Here is a 21,675-nt window from a genome sequence, read left to right as displayed (position 1 = left end):
TCTACCAAACAAGGTACTCAATGCACTGAGTATACACAAACTCTCAGAAAGATAGGTTATTGCAGTGAAGAATTCTTAGACCCAATTATTTAGCACCTTATAAGGGTTTACATTACGGCGCAAACAGCAGCCACAGTCAGGAGCACGGGCGAATTAATTCATTTAAACACATTCAAATTCACGCATTTCCCCCTAATCCACTCAAACTGGAATTTCTTCTTAGCTATTATTACATTAAATTTCGTTTTTGTGCACACGTGATTTTGTTTTTCCCATTCTGATTCGTTGCAGTTATTCTGTCGCATTTAAAGGCATTCAGTACTACATTTTGGCTATTCTTAATTCGTTTGCTCCGCTATATCCTATCTTAATGAAATTGAATGGTTGACCAGATCTTGATGCTGGATCTTAGGAATTTGTCTAAATCTTGAGAACTAGTAAATTGAACCACTTTATTTGACCAGTGACTGGTGAAATTGAATCAATCCTTTTGACTGTTGAATGCTGATTCAATGGTGCACACATTTTGAAATGAAATTGTGAGAGCCGGTGTTAAAATGAATGGTTTTTTGTTGAAATTGACCAGGAAAACTACAATAATATTCATTTATAAAACTATTGAAGACAAAAAATTAAGGCGATTTGTCGATGCGGTATAATGCATGTATTGATTGAGTAGACTGGATAATATTGAGATGTCATTATAGCACTAACAGATGACACGAATCACGATTACTATGCATTTGATGTTTAGCTCTATCTACCGCGGTTCGAGAGAAGGAGCTTACACAAGCCAAAAACTTGATGAAGATTTCACCAAAGTAAACGAAAGGCGTTCTGCTGTCTTTGACTTATATAGTCTTTATTTGTTTATTATTCTCCCGTTTTTGACCAAGATGGCAATAAGTATTTATTTGATTGAAGTTCGCTGCATGAGTGTTCCGGTGAGTTTCAACATCAACACAAAAACTCATTATACATCTTATACACATGTATGGGTTAGGCCTACACGTTTTGTTCCAAAGGCACCAAATGAACAACCGAGAAATATTAAGTAATTTGCAAATCTTGTGTTCGTCTAGCTCATACAGTCACTTGTTATTCATAATTGACACAGCGATTTACAAATAACATTGAGCGAACTGCTACATCAATGGTTTATGTTAAAAAAGGGTGTGCCTAAGATTGTGGCTTTGTAAATTGGCAAACATAAAAGTCGATCAAACTCAACAATCTCTCGTTAAAGAGAATTCAAAATTAATATTTTTTCTTTAAAAACGTTTCCAAGGCCTATGTTCTTTATTGTGAATCCAGTTTACTGCACAAAGAAACACATAACTCACATATGAAGATGGATTATTCCCAAATAAACACTAGCAGTCAAATAGATCGTGTTTTGCGACTATGTTGAGTAAATTACTTCAATCGTTTTTTAGAATGACAAATTTTAATTAATTGCGTACATTGTGTGCGTTTTATAAGAATTTTGTAAACTTGTATTGACCTAAGAAAAATTATTTCCAATACTTTCACAGCATGAACTCTCGCCACCTTTCTTATTTTCCCCAAATTACATTGTATTTGTCCACATTCTTTGGATTTTTTCCGCCTGAAGCGAAAAAGCGATTTCTATTATAAACCTGTTCAATACTGAAGGGTTTTATTTCTCTTGTTGAGGTGCCATCGGTTTGTGCTTATCATTATTCAGTTCTTCGTTTCGCCTTGGTCGAACTCCATCTTAATCAACTCTCTTTATTTGACATTACTATTTAGTATGAATCAGACGATGTTTTACATATTTCCTATGGCTATGAGATATTGGTTAAGTGGTTTGATCAAAGCCAGTTTCCGAAGGTCATCATTTGGCACCGTCATTAGACTAAATACCCCAGCCTTGGAACCTAAATTCGCTGTATAATCTCTTAAAGCTAGGCCATATGCCAAGCCGACAGGGTCGCTGAACTCCACCCACAAGGGGGGACAGTTCGATCGCCTTCCCCCTTAACCATCAACCCTCATCCCCCCAAAAGAAAATATTCGATATCCCAACGAAGTGTCTCAGTATCGATTCGGTCTGAAGGTTTTTTTTTCTTCTACCTTTCCACCCCATAGGTGGTTGAGTGACACATTAGCCCAGCACTGACTTGGCGTTCCATTATAAGGTAGGCAGTGATCGGTGCTTTGCGACCGGTGGCCCCCACAGTGTTCGTAGGCGTGAACACCATGGCAGGCGGTTGCTGATGCGTGTCGTGATTAGAAACCAGTACACTCTGATGTAATCGTCGGGGGCTTGATTAGCGAGGGTCGTGTCGAGGTAATTCTGGGCTGGATGGTCCAATTAAAAATACCAAATTGAGCTGGACGGGCGGTAATGACCACTGTGGTGTTGTATAGTTTGGTCATTGTAATGTGTCATAGATCAAGCCGTCAATACACACTAGTTATATCAGTAGTAACTATGATTAAAAGTAGTGCAAGCAGCGTATAGGCCTAATTTCATTTCAACGCGGCATGGTCGTAGACATTTCATGGAACATGATACAAATAGTAACAAAACATTCCTATCCACATCATCGAAAGATGTGTGGCATAAATAACCAAAAACAAATTAAGTTAGTTTTTCGAATCGGGTACACAGCCTGGTGAAATAAATCACGAAAAATGGCATCAGCACGTGTACAAAAAAAGAGAGAAAAAGTGGCGGGAAAGTCACATTTAAGTCAATTAGTATACTGCCCAAAAAAGTAAGAAGCTAAAATATTCCAATGATCTTGTTTAGCTCACACATAGAAATATTATTTTGGCTTGACCAGGATGGCTTAACGAGAGGGGTGGGGACACCTCAGATCGCCCCAGACTCCACCCATGATGTTTTTCCTTGCCCGACCGTTGCACCCTAGTAAATAGAATATCTAGTGACTTCACCACCTGACCACCTTTTGAGACGTGAACATAATCTTCTTGCACGTCCCAATGCCATTTCAAGACATCATTTTAATAAGAAGACTGATTTCACTGCAGTCATTTAAAATAATGTCAATCAAAATTAATTAGATCCTAATTAAGACCTTGGGTATACGATCTCCACACTAGTTAACACCGGGGTTGGCGTGTTGTGTGATGCCGATCTTCAATGACCGGTTTCTGCAAAGTCTAACTCTAATAAATTGTATTATTAATCCACTGCTGTCAATTTTGAAACAATGTGCCTCCAAACAAAGTACCGAGAAATAATGACTTCGGGCCTTCATTGGTTCATTCTCAGTGGGAGTCGTACGGCGCTTCCATGCATCTAATGGATCCCGTATGGATTGTGGAAACCCCAGAGGGTTATCGCAAATTGTCCATGTTATGTATTCACATTTCCCTCATGAGATGAGTAACTATAGAGCTTACCACCAATTAACATGTAATTTACCCTAACCCAAAACGGATTCTCTGGGCATAATTTCACAAATTCTGAAGCAGAAAAATAAACCTAAACATTTTTTCTGCTTTATGTTAGTAATATCTATTAAATTTTGTACCAAAAGCAGGATAGCCGTCACAGTTTGTCATAGATTGTACATGAATCATCATTTGGTTGTGGTATAAGCCACACAGTTCTGGCCCGTTTTCATAGAGCTGCTAAGCAAACAAATGTGCTTAGTGTGAAATTTACTCCTTGATAAAAACAAGATGCCAACCAAGTTTTCTTTCTATATGTCCAAGTGTTTTGTGTGAACGGTGGATACTAACAAGCTTGTAAAATGACATAGGCGTGGACAAATCAGGAACAAATCTTCGTCCTTATGAAGTTTATTTTCGTGAAATTTGTTTTTGTTCAACGAAAATCTTTGTTCGTTCGATTTGTTTTCGTTCATTTGAAGATTTGCTTTTGTCCGAACGAAGATTGTTTTCGTTCAAACGAAAACCTTGTTTCGTTCAAACGAAAACCCTTTTTCTGTTTGATTTGTTTTCGTTCGAACGAAGAACACTCTAGTGTTGTACAATTCGTACACGAAGTTCAGACTCGATTTCAAAAGCTCGCCGTGAAAAAATCCTCACTCCAGTTCATGGATAATTTCGTTATAACTGTTTAACACAAATCCCTATTTTATTAATAAGTGCACTGCAACAATCGATAACGTGTGGCTGAATATTCTTTGCAAGGCAATGGCCGCCTAAAGGTAAGATCTACGTCCAGAACCAGACGATTTTAAGCACTTTCGGCAGGCATCAAGGGGGCACGGATGTTCCATGGGTTGGGAGTGATAATGTTCCCCGTGTTTTCCAACCTTGTTGGTTAGGGTGTTGTTCGTTGGTTTGTTTTAAAGAATTTTCCCAACAAAGCTATTAAAAAGGCCAAGCGGTCTAGTTCACCGGATCCATGTCTCGGTCAGCATCAAAGAGTGGATTCGAACCCCCATGACACTTGTGCCCTTGAACAAGCTTCGTACCGCGCATGAAAGGTGTTGCATTATGCTCTACCCGACAAGGCTCATGGTGGATGATACCTGTTGATTGAGTCACAATGGACGGTGTAGGGGATAACCCTATTTCAGCCACAGAAGTATGTGGCTATGTGCACCTGATGAAAGTTGATTTGGATCCCTCACCTTGACCATACGGCCTCGTGGTTTCCTGATTTCTAATTTTTAAAACAAAATAAAATTAAATAAACGGCATATGGCAACAGCCAATATTTCACATGCAAACATCAGTCAATTGTGATTCAGTTACTAGACACCAATAATCATTTCTTGTCTTTGTGGAATAACCAATTAGCTTTTAGTAGGAATCACCTAGCCGCTGATTTCACAATGTCTATATCATTTTGACGCATAGTTACTCATTTGTTACTGAATCACAATTTCTTGATTTATGCAATTCGTAATCATAAAGATATTGACTGTTGCCAGCTTGATGTTTCCACCCCTTGTGGGAGTTTGCCGAGTTCTCTTGATGGGAAAATCTTCTAAACAAACAAACAAACAAACAAACAAACAAACAAACAAACAAACAAACAAACAAACAAACAAACAAACAAACAAACAAACAAACAAACAAACAAACAAACAAACAAACAAACAAACAAACAAACAAACAAACAAACAAACAAACAAACAAACAAACAAACAAACAAACAAACAAACAAACAAACAAACAAACAAACAAACCGACAACCCAATGACACTGCAAGTCTTTTAGAAACAATTGTTTTCTTGACCACACGGTGACAATTTATTTAGTTTTCACGCCACTCACTGCCTGCTGCAACCAATGCCTGTACTTATGCCCGTTGTCTAACTATGTGTTTTAGCGGTCAAATTCAGCAAATGAGCAGGCGGTAATTTTATTTTCATATGTTCGAATACAAGCTGTTTTGCCTCTCCAGTTGTTACTGCGTTTTCAACATCAGAATTCGGCCAATCAATTTCATTTTGAGACGGGTCAAATTTACAAAATGTTGATGTCCTGCTGATTGTCAATTATTTAGAATATTAATTGGCCATGAGAAATAGAATTAATATCTTGAAAACCGAAACAAGTTTATAAGTATTGATAAGTTAAAACACCGTACAAGTCTCCTAATTTAAAAACAGAGTGTACATACAAAAACTTATGTTTATGGGGGTTAATGATGGCGTTGGTGTGGACACTGCACTAAATAAGCAATCATTCATGCGCCTACTAATAAGCACTTTATTTTGTAGATCCTAAAATTCTGTTGAATAATAACATTTGTTGGTCAAACGACTACTTAACTTCGTAATATTGCAAGTTTGCCACAGTATTAGGGTTCTGGTGGCCTCAACATTAGAGAAGACGTAATAAATGTAGACTGACGTTTGGCTTGAGAAGGAGAGAAGTGCTTCTTAAAGACTGGCAGCAAGTCGGTTTGGGAAAAATAAACACATTTTCGGGTCGGTCAAATAATTAAAAAGTAAACTGAAGTTAAGTTGTCGGTAAAAATATACTTGATACGTTTTTCGAGATCGAGAGGCTGGAAAGACTATATTAATATTATTTGGGAAATTTTGAATGGTTAGCGTTTAGCATTGTGTGTTATAGACCTTATCGCAAATACCAATGCGCAAGCGCAGACTGTTGAATGAGGTGCATTGTGGGATAGATATGGATCAAATTTGGATACCAGCTAGACCACAATGCACCTAATTCCAAGCTTTACGCGCGCGCCCCAGTATTTGCGAAAAGGTCTATGGGCATCCCGTATACAAAGCATTCTGTTGGCCCTCTAGTGGTTAAGTTTGTCCAGTCTACATACCACGGTGGCGCCCTTTACTCGCGTGCGTTTCGAAACTTAAGTCTTCTGTGGACACTATGCAGCTTAAAGCTTTGCTTGTTTTCGAATTATTTTCTCAGCCAATAAATTATGTCAGCTATTTTGAACTCATTTAACGCTACTCTTCTTTTGAGTTTTGTAGCCGTGTGCCTCCCAGGTATGTCTGTGGCGCTTAGCGCTCATTAGGCCTTCACAAGCCAACCATTGTTACCTCGTTTGTATCTTATCATTCAGGCAAACTGTCACTAATGGCTTATGCCCTTCAGACGGGAGTGACTGACCGGCTTAGGCGCTCAATTCAGATGCCGTACAAACGTCACGCTGCTCCCGGGCCAGTCAGTCGTGATAATCCCCTCTACCACTAAAATCGGCCTGTGTTTTTTTGTATACATGTACGTGTATCAAAGCTTTCTATATCATCAGTCCCATTATCCTTTATCAAACACAGATAAATCGTCTGGGATGGGGCCGTTTGAGTGACGCTGACGTGATGTGACATGGGTTTGGTATTGGTTATGAGACTCTCGTCATAGACACAGGGAAATAAACTATGAGGATCAGGTTTTACAGAAAGCTACTTGGTCTGATGGTTTTAGGTTCAAGATTCATGGTATCATTAGAGAGAAGTTGGTTTGTTAAATGTAACATCAAATCTTACTTTGTAGGTCGATATTATTTTAGATACTTTACTTTACACCTCGTTTGTATTCAACTGTTACCTGGGCCCAGTTTCAAAGAGCTGCTAAGCACAACAATTTGCTAAGCATGAAATTTCTTCCGCAATGAAAACAGGATTACCAGCCAAATTTCCATTTAGTGTTGCATAGTGCTTGTTACTGGTATTCAGCTTTTGTTTGCTTATCCTGAAAATCACATGGAAATTTGGTTGGTAAACCTGTTTTTATCAAGGAAGAAATTTCATGCTAAGCACATTTTTGTGCTTAGCAGCTCTATGAAATTGGGCCCTGTTCTCTTCGCTGCACAAACTGTGTTTGTAAAATTGACACCATGTCGTCACACAATGGAGGAATCCAAAAAAATAAAATATATGTACAGCGGGTATTAAAATAATGCAAATTTTTGCCAATACGATAACATTGGGTGTTTGAACATCCTTGGTGCTAATTGTGATTCTCTCTTGAATTTGTATACGTAAAAACATACACCGTGCAGTGTTATTGTGGAGTTATAGACCACACCGTTTATTCAACAATAGCAGCACCAATACATCAACTCCAACTTTATACTATTTAAATATGCTGTTATATAGAAATGACAATGGGTAAATTACAGAAAAAGAAGTAATTGCGCGAATACAGATATAGTAAACAGAATCGTGACAAAATCATATGAATACGAAAGCCCAGGGGAACTACTCAAAAATACTAACAGTTTACATCCGTAGTATGTTACAAAAAGTAAAGCTTTGTTTGCTTGTTTTACAAGCTTAATATAACTGAAAGGGAAAAGCAGTGAACAATTATAATAAACGTTCCCGATAACTTATTGAACCAATACGTAGGTAATGTTGATTCACTGACAAAAAATAAATATTGAACATATTAACTATTGTCTGACACAACAATGGGTAACGCAATGCCCATGAACAACAAGTAACATTAAAAAAAAAAAACCTTTACAGTGGATACATTAGAATTAGTTGTAAAACCATCATAAATATGTTTTTTTTGTGAGTGTATTTTGTGTACCACTACAACAACAACACTGCGATCACCAACAACAAGAGCGAGCATCAACAAACAAGCATCCCCACTGCATAACCTTCATGAAGATGACGGCCACCCAACAACTAAAGAGGGCGCTGTTCTGATTCGCGTTCAGAAAAGCTTCACGTCTGAAACAAAATTGTGAGAGTAATTTCTGGTGCAACCCGACAGGGAAGAGACCTTGAGAGTTTCTAGGCACAAAAAGTCCTGTAAAAGTATGAATTTTGTTTCATTTAAAAAATTCAAACCTCAACAAATGAGTCTCGACTTCCCGTTACGTTAGAACATAGTTTGTTTTAGCTCCTGCTACACAAGCCAGGTTTTTGCTTTATCCCAATTGTATGTGACATTCGGAGAAAAATTGTGTTGATTACATTTAAAAGTAATCGTTTCCTTGAACCATGATGGCTCAAAAAGACCATGTATATGGTTAACGGAGTTTTGTCATACTATCTTGCGATGTGCCAGCCACATAATAGTTAATGAGCTGCCAAATCGAAAATCTCCCCTTGGTATTCTCATCAAAATGTAATAATGTCTGCATGCAAGAATTAATGAATAATGTCCGAAATATTTATGCATTTAACATCGCCTCTTTTATTTGAACCGCCATTTCTTCATAGAAATTATTACTACCACAATGTTATCACATTTAATCAAGTTGTTCTTAAGGGCAGTGGATACTTTTGGTAATTACTCAAAATAATTATTAGCATAACACCTTTCTTGGTGACAAGTAATGGGGTGGAGGTTGATGGTATAAAACCTTGTGAGAAACGGCTCCCTCTGAAGTGCCATAGTTTTTGAAAAAGAAGTAATTTTCCACGAATTTGATTTTGAGACCTCAGATTTAGAATTTGAGGTCTCGAAATCAACCATCTTACCGCACACAACTTCGTATGACAAGGTTTTTTTTTCTTTCATTATTATCTCGCAACTTCGACGACCAATTGATCACAAATTTTCACAGGTTTGTTATTTTGAACATGTTGAGATACACCAATTATGGAGGCTAGTCTGTGACAATTACCAATAGTGTCCACTGCCTTTAAAGAGGTACATCAATCCAGAAAAAAATGTTAGGTGGGTTTTTAGGTTTTTGTTGCAGTAATTTTTACGAGTGCTATACATTGCAGTATGTAGAGAGATAGTGAGGGTTACCGTACACAATGATTAGGTAATGTTTCCCAAGGAACGCTAAAACCGACGGGTAACTATGTCTAGAGAGGTAGACTCTAACGGGTAAATGTGTCTGGAGAGGTAGTCTCTAACGGGCAAACGTGTCTAGAGAGGTAGACTCTCAGTACGGGCAAATGTGTCTAGAGAGGTAGACTCTAACGGGCAAACGTGGCTGGAGAGGTAGACTCTAACGGGCAAACGTGTCTAGAGATGTAGACTCTAACGGGCAAACGTGGCTGGAGAGGTAGACTCTAACGGGCAAACGTGTCTAGAGAGGTAGACTATAACGGGCAAACGTGGCTGGAGAGGTAGACTCTAACGGGCAAACGTGTCTAGAGAGGTAGAATCTAACGGGCAAATGTGTCTAGAGAGGTAGACTCTGACGGGCAAACGTGGCTGGAGAGGTAGACTCTTACGGGCAAACGTGTCTATAGAGAGGTAGGCTCTAACGGGCAAATGTGTCTGGAGAGGTAGACTCTAACGGGCAAACGTGTCTGGAGAGGCAGTCTATAACGGGCAAACGTGGCTGGAGAGGTAGACTCTAACGGGCAAACGTGTCTAGAGAGGTAGACTCTAACGGACAAACGTGTCTGGAGAGGTACACTTTAACGGGCAAACGTGTCTAGAGAGGTATACTCTAAACGGGCAAACGTGTCTGGAGAGGTAGACTCTAACGGGCAAACGTGTCTGGAGAGGTAGACTCTAACGGGCAATCATGTTCGGAGAGGTAGACTCTAACGGGCAAACATGTTTTGAGGGACAGGCTTTGAAGAGTAACTGTATTAATTGGAGAGCTAGATCCTTACAGGGTGACCGTGTCTGGGGAGGTAGACTCTAAAGGGTAGGCCTAAATGTGTATGGAGAGGCAGACTCTATTAAGGTCTGGAGAGGTAGAGTCTAAAGGGTAACCCTGTCAAGAGCGGTAGGCTCCAAAGGGTTACCGTGTCTGGAGAGGTATGATCTAATGTGTAACCGTGTCTGGCGAGGTAGACTTAAAATTGTAACCATGTCCGGAGAATAGACTCTTAATGGTAACCGTGCCTGGAGAGGTAGACTCTAGAAGGGAACCGGTGTCAAGAGAGGTAGACTCTTGGAGGTAACCGTGCCAGAAGAGGTATACTTTTAAGGGTAACCGTGTCTCGAGAGGTAGACTTCAAAGTGTAAGAGTGCACGAGAGGTAGGTTCTAATTGTGACCGTGTCTGAAGAGGTAGACTCTAACAGGCAATCGTGTCTGGACTGGACATGTGGTTCTATGGCGTTACCGCGTCTGGAGAGGTAGACTCTTAAGGATAACCGTGTCTTGAGAGGTGGGCCCTAAATGGTAACCCTGTCAGGAGCGGTAGGTTCCAAAGGGTAACCATGTCTGGGTAGATAGACTCTAACGGGCAACCGTGTCTTGAGAGGTATACTCTAGATGGTAACCGTCTCTGTAGGGGTAGACTCTAACGGGTAATATTGTCTGGATAGATATACTCTAATGGGCAACCTTGTCTAGAGAGTAGAGGTAGTCTCTATAAGGAGCCGTGTCTGGAGAGAGAGAGACTTTAAAGGGTAACCGTGTCAGGAACGCTAGACTCTTCAGGGTAACCGTATCTGGAAAATGTAGACGTTAAAAGGTATCCGTGTCTGGAGAGAGAGATACTCCTCAGGGTAACCGTGTCTGGAGAGGTGAACTCTAAATGGTAATTTGTGTCTATGGAGAGGTAGACTCAAATGGGCAACCGTGTCTGGAGAGGTAGGTTCTAATTGGTAACCGTGTACGGAGAGGTACACATTAAATTGTAACCGTGTCTGGAGAGCCTTACTATTTTCCTTGTCCGAAAAAGTTTATTCCAACATGGGGGTATAATACCCTTAAGTAAGGGGGTGGCTGGAGAGTTGATGTATCCCTAAATTAACTCAAATTTGTCTTAAGAGTATTTAATACAACTTAAGCTCTATTTTCTTCTGCACGGTAAAAAAAAATGCTTTGCTTTCTCTGTAGTATTCTTGCTGTGCTATTGTTTCTTGATATTTTGCCCAAAATAATGTTAAACTAGGCTAGTTGCACCCCTCCCCCCCCCCGATGGGTCGTACGTCTATGCACTAAGAAGGATATTCAGACGATGTAATTCTAGGGTGTTGCTGGTATCAGCACACTCGCTGGACTTTAGTCATGAAAAGCAATACTATTGGAAATATTGATGATCCCTTTAAAAAATATGTTATCAGGCACCATGAGCTAACTTGTGGTTTGGCTTGCCTCTCTACTAGCGCTGGTGCACCATCCTGCAATTTCTAGCAAAATGGGTGCGTTCGTTTAGCTTCCCTGGGTCGACCCCGGTGTGTGACGGTTTTTTTTCCAGGACGAACGTGGGTAATTATCTGCACACGTTCGTCCTGGAAAAAAAAACTGCCACGCACCGGGGTCGACCCAGGAAAGCTAAACGAATGCACCCAATATACTCGCTCATTTCCAACTCAATATCAAGCTACATTCTTTGTGTGAACAAAGCGCAATAAGTTTGTTTTGGTCAACATTATCCCTTCTCAAGCAGTCTAAAAAGACTTTAAAAATATTATTATAAAATGAACTGAAACATACATACTAGAATGCTGAGCAATAAAGTTACACGTATTTATTATAATTATATTACAATGTTATTACAAATTTATTACTTACAATTTTTCAAAAGTTGTTGATTGGGCTTATGTTTGGAAATTGGAAATCACTTCATGTTTCAATGGTTTAAACCCAGGCTGAAAGTTTATATTCTAGGCTTTTATATTGCTGTGGTCCATTTTAGAGAACTTGCAAAAATGAAAACTATTGACTCAAACATGGAGGAGTAAAACAAAAATTTACCGAACAACGCTACGATTTGGGTTGTGATATTAGGACACATTATATCTTATAGACACTGGACAGTATTGGTAATTGTCAAAGACAAGTCTTCTCACTTTGTGTATCTCACCATATGCACAAAATAACAAACTTGTTAACATTTGAACTCAATTGGTCGGCGAAGTTCTCCAGAAAATAATGAAAGAAAAAAAACCTTCTTAAAGAAAGTGCACTATTGGTAATTGTCAAAGACCAGTCTTCTCACTTGGTGTATCTCAACATATGCATGAAATACAAACCTGTGAAAATTTGAGCTCAATCGAAGTTACGAGATAATAATGAACGAAAAAACACCCTTGTCACACGAAGTTGTGTGCGTTTAGATGGTCGATTTCGAGACCTCAAGTTCTAAACTTGGGGTCTCGAAATCAAATTCGTGGAAAATTACTTCTTTTTTGAAAACTATGGCACTTCAGAGGGAGCCGTTTCTCACAGTGTTTTATACTATCAACCTCTCCCCATTACTTGTTACCAAGTGAGGTTTCACGCTGATAATTAGTGTCCACTGCCTTTAAACGAAGTTGTGTGCGTTAAGATGGTTGATTTCGAGACCTCAAGATCTAATTCCGAGTTCTCGAAATCAAATTCGTGGCAAATTACGTCTTTCTTGAAAACTACGTCACTATAGAATGAGCCGTTTCTTACAATACTATATAAATAGCTCTCCATGGCTCGTTACAAAGAAAGTTTTTATGCTATAATGTTTTGAGTATTTAATCACCAATAGTGGCTTCATATTTTGGTTTAATATGTACTTTCAACTAAGTTCATTTGATATTCTCAAGGCACCAACCGGCAAGGAGCCGAGTTGCATACTGTATTTAACACGGATCAAAATCCATATTTGATTTCAATTGAATTAAAGATAAGATCATTTTGACAAAACAAAAACAAATAGTTGCCAACATTGTGTTTTGAGTACTTATTAGCAATTCTTATCAATTGAAAATGAATTATTTATACAAATTATCGTCCATAATAGGATAATATTTATATTCGTTCAGCTGCTTATATACATTGTGATTCATATATAAAAGTGATTTGTTTAACAGTGGTCTGTTCTTTAACAGTAATTTCAAGTTAAACTTAAAATTTGTTAAAGATCCTGAAATTGGAAGCTGCAAATGCACGAAAGCCCTTTTTAGTGCCAGGCGAAAAACAAAATTGGACACGGGATGTAAACATAGGTCTGCCTACGAATAGTTTGTGGCGCCCACCTTATAGTTATGTGGCGGCCACAAGATATGTGGCGATCTCCGGATAGTCACGTGGCTGTCACCAGATCATATACTTATGTGACGGTCGCCAGATATGTGGCAGTCGCCAGATAGTTATGTGGCGGCCACCATATAGTTATGTGCCGGTCGCTGGATAGTTATGTGGCGGCCACCAGATTGTTACGTGGCGGTCATGTATAGTTTATGTGCCGGTCTCAAGATAACATCCAGATAAAAATATAGTCACTATACCCACATTAAAATAATTGTTCATCTGTCTCTCTGAAATATACGTATTTAATATTCACAACTTAGCTAAACATGGTATCAATGTCTATTTAATCGTAATATTGCACTAACAAAAGTTTTTTTAATTCAAGGAAGAAAAAAGGACCGTTTAACGACCTTATCTTCATAATGTCCTGTGAAACTTTGCCTTTATATAGTTTGTTTTGCGTGGTTCATACGCAGTGAAGGCACTTAGTTGACATCTGGAAAAGTTTGATCAATGTTTAATTATTTGATTGTTTGGTGGTGTTGTGGACAGCTGGCTATGATTTTTGGCCTTGTTTCTCAACGTGTCGATACTCTGTTTCTTTAATGAATGATTGTCCAGCGGCAGCCAACCAGCACAGTTGGGTTTCTTCACGGGTGGGGAAAGCTCCTTCGTTTCGCTCCTTAGAGGTGGTGCTGGAATGCGAAGGTTGGGTAGCACTGTCAGATGCTGTTGCTGATGTTGTGTGGTGGAGTTGATGGGATACAAGGGACTACTGCCCGTGATGAGGGGCGGTCTGGGCAACCAATAACCAGTCCCTGCGGTCTGTCGAGGATGCAGATGGTTAGGGGGATGTCCGGGGAGAGACTGGCCGAAGAAATGACCACCGACTACGGGTCCGAGACCGTGATGAAGTGGTACATGGGATAGAAGTCCTGAGTTAACTCTACCGACGTGGCCGCTGTGAAGTGCCCAAGCGGACAGCCTCTCGGCAGACCGTGGAAGGGTTGGGTCCACACTGAAAGGACCCATGAAATCAACGGGATGGTGTGGGCCAAAGAAACCTATCGGACTGTCCCGGCCTAGAACTTTTTCCTTCTTGCGCCATTTTGCTCTCCGGTTCTGAAACCACACCTATTATAATAAACAAAGGATAAGAAGGTATTAATGAGTTGCCTCATGTTTATTTTGTACAACGAAATCAGTTTCAAACTGTCAAAAAAACACAAATCAAAGGAATATCAGACATCATAAAAATAAAAATTATTTGTAGTCTTCAACGATGATTTAACTTGTAAAACCACAGACCTGATGTTTAATTCATGAATTTTACGCTGTTAAAAAACTGAATACAGAAACTTCACGATGAATTAGTTTTCACAATGACTGGAATAATGTTGTCGTCTAATTACCGAATCATAAATTTTTGATTTGTGCAAATCGTTATTATATGCGTTAAACCAACGTTTATGAAAGAGAGTGGTTGTTGCCAGCTTGGCGTTTATATCCCTTTGTGGGAGTTTGCTGAGTTCCCTTGATTGGAAGATCATTCAAACAAACAAAGAAACAAACAAAGAAACAAACACAGAAACAAACACCCCAACAAACAAAGAAAAACAACTGAGAAAATCAATTAAACAAACAAACAATAACAACATAAAGGAATTTATGTTGGCAGCTTGATGTAAATGTTTAACTATACTCGGTTTCCCAAGATGCATTGCAGTATATTTCTAAGATGGCATTTGTGTTGGGCTAGTTGGTGTGAGTGTGGTGACTGAAACTATTGATGTATTTGTAGATACGGTAAAAGTACAAGGTTGGTGAGACATAGAGCGATCGGTGTTCACTAAATGTGACACACGTACACAGACTTATCCACAGACTATAGTCACTTATCCACGCATCGTAATTAGTTGGTAATTGGTTATATTGCTTAAACTTGCAGGTTGTTTTTTACACGACACAATTAGCGAGGCCTGTTGAACAAGTGTCTCGAGTAATTGAAAATATTGAAGTAGAAGCTTTTTAATTCCAGTTAATGGTGGTGTTTTTTCTAATTACAAACCCAATTTGTTTTCCAATTATTGTTTTTTTATTGCTCGATCCCAATAACCATATTACGCAGTAAAATTGCAGCCTAATAAAAGGGATTAAATATTCATTTCAGTAATGTTTAAGGATCGAGCGTAAAAGCGCAAACGGTGATTATAGGATAAGCATTTTCAATTATTGCATACGCTGCAGTAATTAGATAATAATAATTGTATTAGCAACCGGTGCACATCAGGCAATGCCTGACTGACATCACGTCATCTTTACGGTAGTTGTCTTATGAATATACTCTTTATTTGAGTTTGTGGTCCAAGATAACAAAAAATGCATTTAAATTCACGCTGTTAATTAGTTTTCATCAAATGCGTTACTGTATTGTAACTCTGTTTGTCTGCAAAGTGTTTCTGCACAAGGGTTTTTAAATTGTCAGTCAATGGCAAAGATGCATTTTTATTAATGTAAAAATTCTGGGAAAAGTCAGTTGGGGAAAGTTGAACATGTGTAGAAGTAAACCTTTTATTGCATCTGTTTTCTAATTGTTATTATTATAAAAAACCTTCGAGAGGAAAGACTCTGTCAGGATCGAAACGTGAGGCCACTGTTATATATGTACAAACAAATTCCCTATAATAGGAAAGCTTACCTGAACACGAGCTTCGCTTAGTTCAAGTCTCATTGCCAAGTCCTCTCGTGTGAACACGTCCGGGTATTGGGTCTTCTCAAACGCCCTCTCGAGTTGATGCAACTGAAATGTAGTGAAAGTGGTCCGGCTACGACGGATCTTACGTCCCGTCTTACTTGGGCCGTCCAGCAGGCAACCATCGTCGTCCTCTTCTTCGCCGGTTGTTGGGGACCTCTGATCGGTAGGGTAGTCTGCGTTGGTACACGATGATGTTGAAGGCTCGGTCTCAGACAGATCATCAGAATCTTGGGTTTCGTCTTCGAACGTTTCTCGGGTGTTTTGTCGTTTCAACTTCATATCGATTGAGCCTGCTAGGGACAAAAAGCACACAATAATGCTGCATATTATATAATCTGATATACTAAAACAGTTGTTGTTATAGATTCAATATGACGGGAGCACCGTTCTACTTTAGTTTGAAATCACCTTTTACTGATAGGGTTGCTATAAATAAATACGTTTTTTAATATAATCTTTTTTTAACATGGTAAATCGAACCAAAAACAATAAAATAGCTGCTTTTCTGTTTAAAACATAACACGCTCAAGTTGTTGCTTAAAACCCTTGAGGTTGGTAGCCCACTGTAGCTTACCCCTTCCTCCTAAAAGAACACCCGTAAACAAATCATTACAACTCAAAAAATCAGGAACAAATTAATGTCTGAGAAACTTTAACCTGTTCATGTAGTTATTTAACCATGTGTGTTGTTTACTAACGGACAATAGTTTTGTAAAATTCTTTTTCTAATTCTAATATCTGCAGACCCTAGATGAGAAAATATTGCAGAAAATTATTTTGATTCGTGCAGATAACGCATTATTTTTTGTCTGGTGACTGTCGACTGGGCAGTATATACCCTGCGGATTTGCAATTTGATATAATTTAACTTGCAGAATAATAAGGGCCTAGATAGGATTAACTTTTACAGCTTATAAAGGATTTCTACAATGTCTGTAAGAAAGATTTCATTTGATATATATGATATATATTTGTGGCCTCAAATCTGTAAAAAAAAGAAAAAAAAAAAAAAAAAAGGAAAAAAAAGAAGAAGTTATATCGCGAATAGATTTTTATTTTGAGATTTATTTTGGGCACCGAACGTGCAGTCTTGGCAAGGGTTTCGCAAAATAAGTTGTGGGCTGACATCTTTTTACCCTCTAAATCTTCGGCAAAGGAATGCGTGATTATAGAATTGTTAATAGAATCGTTGGCGTTGTCCCTCCCATTTAAAAGTGGTCCTCTTACCATTATTATTTTGTGGTCTAAATCCACACATTGTCATCTCTAATAGGTTAATGGATAGAAAGACTCCAAGACGGGCGGGACATTGCACTCAGCCTATTATGTTTAATTGGTGTCTGTTGTGTACTATTATCGACTTGATGATAAGACGCATTCATGTTTGTTCTTTGTCGTCTACTACCTAGACCACTGTCAATCACCAATACTGACAGGGACTCTGTGTATGGTCGAACACCTTCAAATTAACTATAGGGTAACAAGGAGACACCACAACAAGAGGTATGGAACGGGAAACCTGTCAAGATGTCTTATTGCTCCATTAGGGCCAATACCAAAGATAAAACAAAACTTGTCCAGTGTTCGGCTGATCACTATGGTTGACAACGTTTGAAAAGGTTATTCATGTTTTGTTGAGTGTACAACTATTTTTTTCTTAGTCTTTTGGTCTTTCTTATCTTATGGGCCATGGTGGAAAGAAGTGGTTCAGGGAAACCATTTCAATCGGTATATACCATCACCACCACGGTTGAATCTAGCAGAACACATTAAGATGCGGTTGTAAATATTGTACCCATTTTGTAGTTTTGTAGAAATTGTTGTTATTGTCAACGTGATGAATTAAAAACATATCTTGTTCCTCGTTCATTTCCTTCTTTACGCAAAGACAATTTGTATGATCATAAATTAGACTAGACACTTTGAGCAATTCTTAATTACAGCTGTTATAGTCGTTTCCCGCCAACGACAAGCTGACAAGTTGGCTGCAGTACCTGCTTAAAAATGTTTATTATCCATGGTTTAATTATTATCACATTTTGATATGTGTCTGGATATCTAAGCTGTCAATCGGCAACCTGTGCAAATTTGTCCGTTTAAAATAAACGTCCACTCACTCAGTCGGGTCCTGAACAACTTTGAGAAGGCTATTAGGTTCAATGAAAGTGGTTTAAAATATAAAAAAGGTATGTATACCCGCAAAAAGTTAACACTCTTTGTACAATGTAGACTTTGTATCAATTGCCCGCTTTTTGAAAGTAAACGTGCGTTCAAACCGAAAGAAAAACAACTTTTATTTGCTTTTGTTTATCTTTGGACGGAGGGAGACGTCGTTAATAAATCAAATCAATCACTTTAGCTTGTCGAAAAAGTCCAATAAAATACAGTATTGGTAACCGACCAAGGGTCACTATCTTTACTAACGAGACAAACACAATTATCCTGAAGATGTGCGGGCAGGAAAAGTCAACGCGAGATAATGATAAGGGGGGGAACGTGTGGGAGCAATTCATGGCAATTATTGAACTGTTTATTTTTAATGTACAATTTTGAGGTATAAATGATAAGATGTGGCACACAATGAGCAATTATAAGTAGACGGTATTAATTTTGATATGAAGTGATAATAAATATAAGATTTGAAACCAGTTAACTAACTGTCTAAGTTATTTTACATTATGTTTATGGTAATGTGATGTATAGCCTACAGAACATTCAATAAACTAGACGAGCAATTTTTTCACGGGGGGGGGGGCGTTGGGACCAAAGGCTTCTTCAGACAATACCAAACTGTGTATTATAGTGTTCACTGTTCTCTGCCACATTATCGCGCACTTCTCAATCTGCCATGCTTTGCCCAGGTTGCTCGAATCCAAACTTAAAGACACTGGACACTATTGGTAACTTTCAAAGACCAGTCTTCTCACTTGGTGTATCCCAATATATGCATAAAACAACAAACATGTGTCGTGTTTAACTCAATTGGTCGTCGTACTGCGAGATAATAATAGAACTTGTGTACTTTCAGATGCTTGATTTCGAGACCTCAAAATCTAATTGGGAGGTCCCGAAATCAAAATTCGTGGAAAATTACTTCTATCTCGAAAACTAAGTCACTTCAGAGGGAGCCGTTTCTCACAATGTTTTATACCATCAACCTCTCCCCATTACCCGTTACCAAGTAAGGTTTTATGCTAATAATTATTTTGAGAAATTACCAATAGTGTCCACCGCCAAAAAATGTTTTTGTTTTTTCCGAAACGTATAGCCACCTGAATTTTCAAAGACGGATTATTCTGATGCATTTATTGAAAACTATAGGATTTGATTAAAACTTTGGATATCATAATATTGGATACAGATGCTGCCTTGTGACTGAGTGACAAGTGTCTATAGATGATGTGCTGATTATATAAAGCGAGACACAACATAATTTCGTTTTATTTGAACAGGATATGTACATGATTCACAAGATTAAATTGAATTGTTTCAGGCTTTGTTGACAAATAAACATCAGGCTGTTAACATTCATCAACTGATTTGTATAATAACTTGGCTTAAATGTGAAATGATGAAGAACATTTGATAAAGTGCCGTCAGAAAACAATAAAAACTTGTGTGAATAATAAAACCAGCTCTTATATAGCGTCCAAAGAAATGATCAAAGCGCTTTACACACAAACACAAAAAGTATTCTAAGGTCAGGATTTACATGTTTGGATTCGTCAAAGTGCATTTTTTAACCCTAATAGCCAGCCATTGCAAATTTGAAATGTTAAGTAAGTGATTTTTACTGTTGTGAAGAACGCTTAAAATAATTTATCACTTTTTGTTAGGCATTTTGTGAGCACAAGTGCTTAGTGTATTTGGAAACACATAATACACAAACAGATAAAAAGAAGTGCAATGTTTTTAACCAGTATTGCAAAACCGAACTATAGTTATAAGTCAGATGATAATAAGGTATGTATAAAACTAATTTATAGAAAGGTTTGCAGTAACACCGTGTAATGACTATCTCTATTGAGTTGGGGTGGTTCAGTTGAAACCAATACGATAAGAAAGGTTTGCAGTATTACCATGTAATGACTATCTCTAATGAGTTGGGGTGGTTCTGAAAAGAAACCAACAGTTCTCAGAACCACCCCAACTCATAGAGATTGTCATTACATGGTGTCACCGCAAACAATTCCATATCGTATTTCCACCGTGCAAAGTTTCAAATCTATTAATTAATTTATTGAATCTCGTTAGTTTGACGTATAATAAATTATTTAATGTCATGAAGTTTTTTAGTAAAAAATCGTTGAGTAATTATTACCAGGAACAAATGCATTGAGCACTGCGTGTGACTTATCGTTCTCTGGAGATAATTTGAAAGCTTTTTTTTATTTGGTAACAAAAATGAAAACCTTATTTATTTTTCGTCTGATTTAATTTTGTATAATATATTGAATTATGTGTGTTTGTTTGATACACGGTAACCATCGATCTATGGCATGCAATGGTAAAGTTCCTGCTCTTATAATTTATCGTATCGGGAGTTTTATCTTCACAATTTTCCTGCCGTATACCCTGAAATAGCCTTACCTTTAGATCGTGAACGTTGTTCGTGTGAGGAGTAAATTGACGCCCGGTCCATACTCTCTTCCTCCCGGGGACATCGAGCGAACTCCATCCAGCTGCGCCCGCCCGTAAATACGGCTGCTGTCTCGGCATTGCCATCCCGTGGCGAACCGGAAGGACTGGGAGTTGTCGTAGTGTCTGTTCCCAGTATGAAATCTATGGAATAATTTGTAGGTGAGTGGCGTTGGCTTGTAACAGATTTGGCTGGCTCAACACCGGTTGAAATGCGCCTTTGGCGGTGAAGGTAAAGAGCTGGTGATGGTACAGTAGCATCCATTGTTGTTGTAAATACTAGGGCTGAGCTTTTTAAGATGTTTAGTGTGTCCATATGATTGTTGCAGTTAGATTGAATTTGAGTAGTGCCGAGTTATGCTGCCCTCTGCGCCACTAATCGGAAATAAAATGCAACAGTGAATCGTAGGATTGCAACGCTATCTCTGTGTTTCAGTTACCTTCCCACTGCTACGTACATCTATTGGGTGTCAACCCAAATTATTTAGGAAAATGCCAAAATGTGTAGAGCATCTCGTCTTAAATTCGTTGAGTACGACCACCAGCTTCACCACTGGGCATACAAGGACTTGTCAATCACACCACGTGAGAGCATAGGAGGGAGTGACACAGACGTTGTTCGCAACCTGTGATGATCACGCCTTGTAGCTAAACCATAACCGGAGCCTGTGTACATTGTGGTTTATACTCAATAGTTAGTTTACTGAGTGACTGAAACATGCTGGTAGTCTCCACCTTACCTGCAACTTGTGACAAACCATTCTTTCAAAGTCTGTGGTTTCCAATTGCCATTTGTTCTGCACTGACTCATTTTAATTAAAAAGCTGTAAAGTCAACTCAACAGCGAAATAATATTTCAGTTGGGGGCACCAGGAAAACCATAAGTAATACAAAACTTTACCGCAAAATGGTAAACTTCGTTGATTTTCGATTTGAAATTAGCTAAATCATTACCTCTGTCAGTCGATTCGATTTATATTGGCTACATATGGT

At 38.5% G+C, this 21,675-nt stretch overlaps 1 protein-coding gene across 2 annotated transcripts; it reads right to left on the bottom strand.

Moving 5' to 3' along the window:
- Positions 1-12,651: 12,651 nt before the first annotated feature.
- On the bottom strand, positions 12,652-21,215 carry LOC117296068 (aristaless-related homeobox protein-like). 2 transcript variants are annotated; one of them, XM_033778935.1, is made up of 3 exons: positions 20,635-21,215; positions 15,988-16,337; positions 12,652-14,423 (listed from the first exon to the last, which is right to left on the bottom strand). In XM_033778935.1, exons 1-3 carry the CDS (start codon positions 20,996-20,998, stop codon positions 13,800-13,802), a joined length of 1,338 nt encoding a protein of 445 aa, XP_033634826.1. In that variant the 5' UTR covers positions 20,999-21,215; the 3' UTR covers positions 12,652-13,799. The 2 variants fall into 2 exon arrangements, with proteins under 2 accessions (XP_033634826.1, XP_033634827.1); XM_033778936.1 differs by having other exon boundaries at positions 15,988-16,334.
- Positions 21,216-21,675: the final 460 nt, after the last annotated feature.

The sequence above is a fragment of the Asterias rubens genome, chromosome 10 (genome assembly GCF_902459465.1).
Source record: "Asterias rubens chromosome 10, eAstRub1.3, whole genome shotgun sequence".
Lineage (NCBI taxonomy): Eukaryota > Metazoa > Echinodermata > Asteroidea > Forcipulatida > Asteriidae > Asterias > Asterias rubens.
This window is presented reverse-complemented; position numbering and strand designations above follow the sequence as displayed.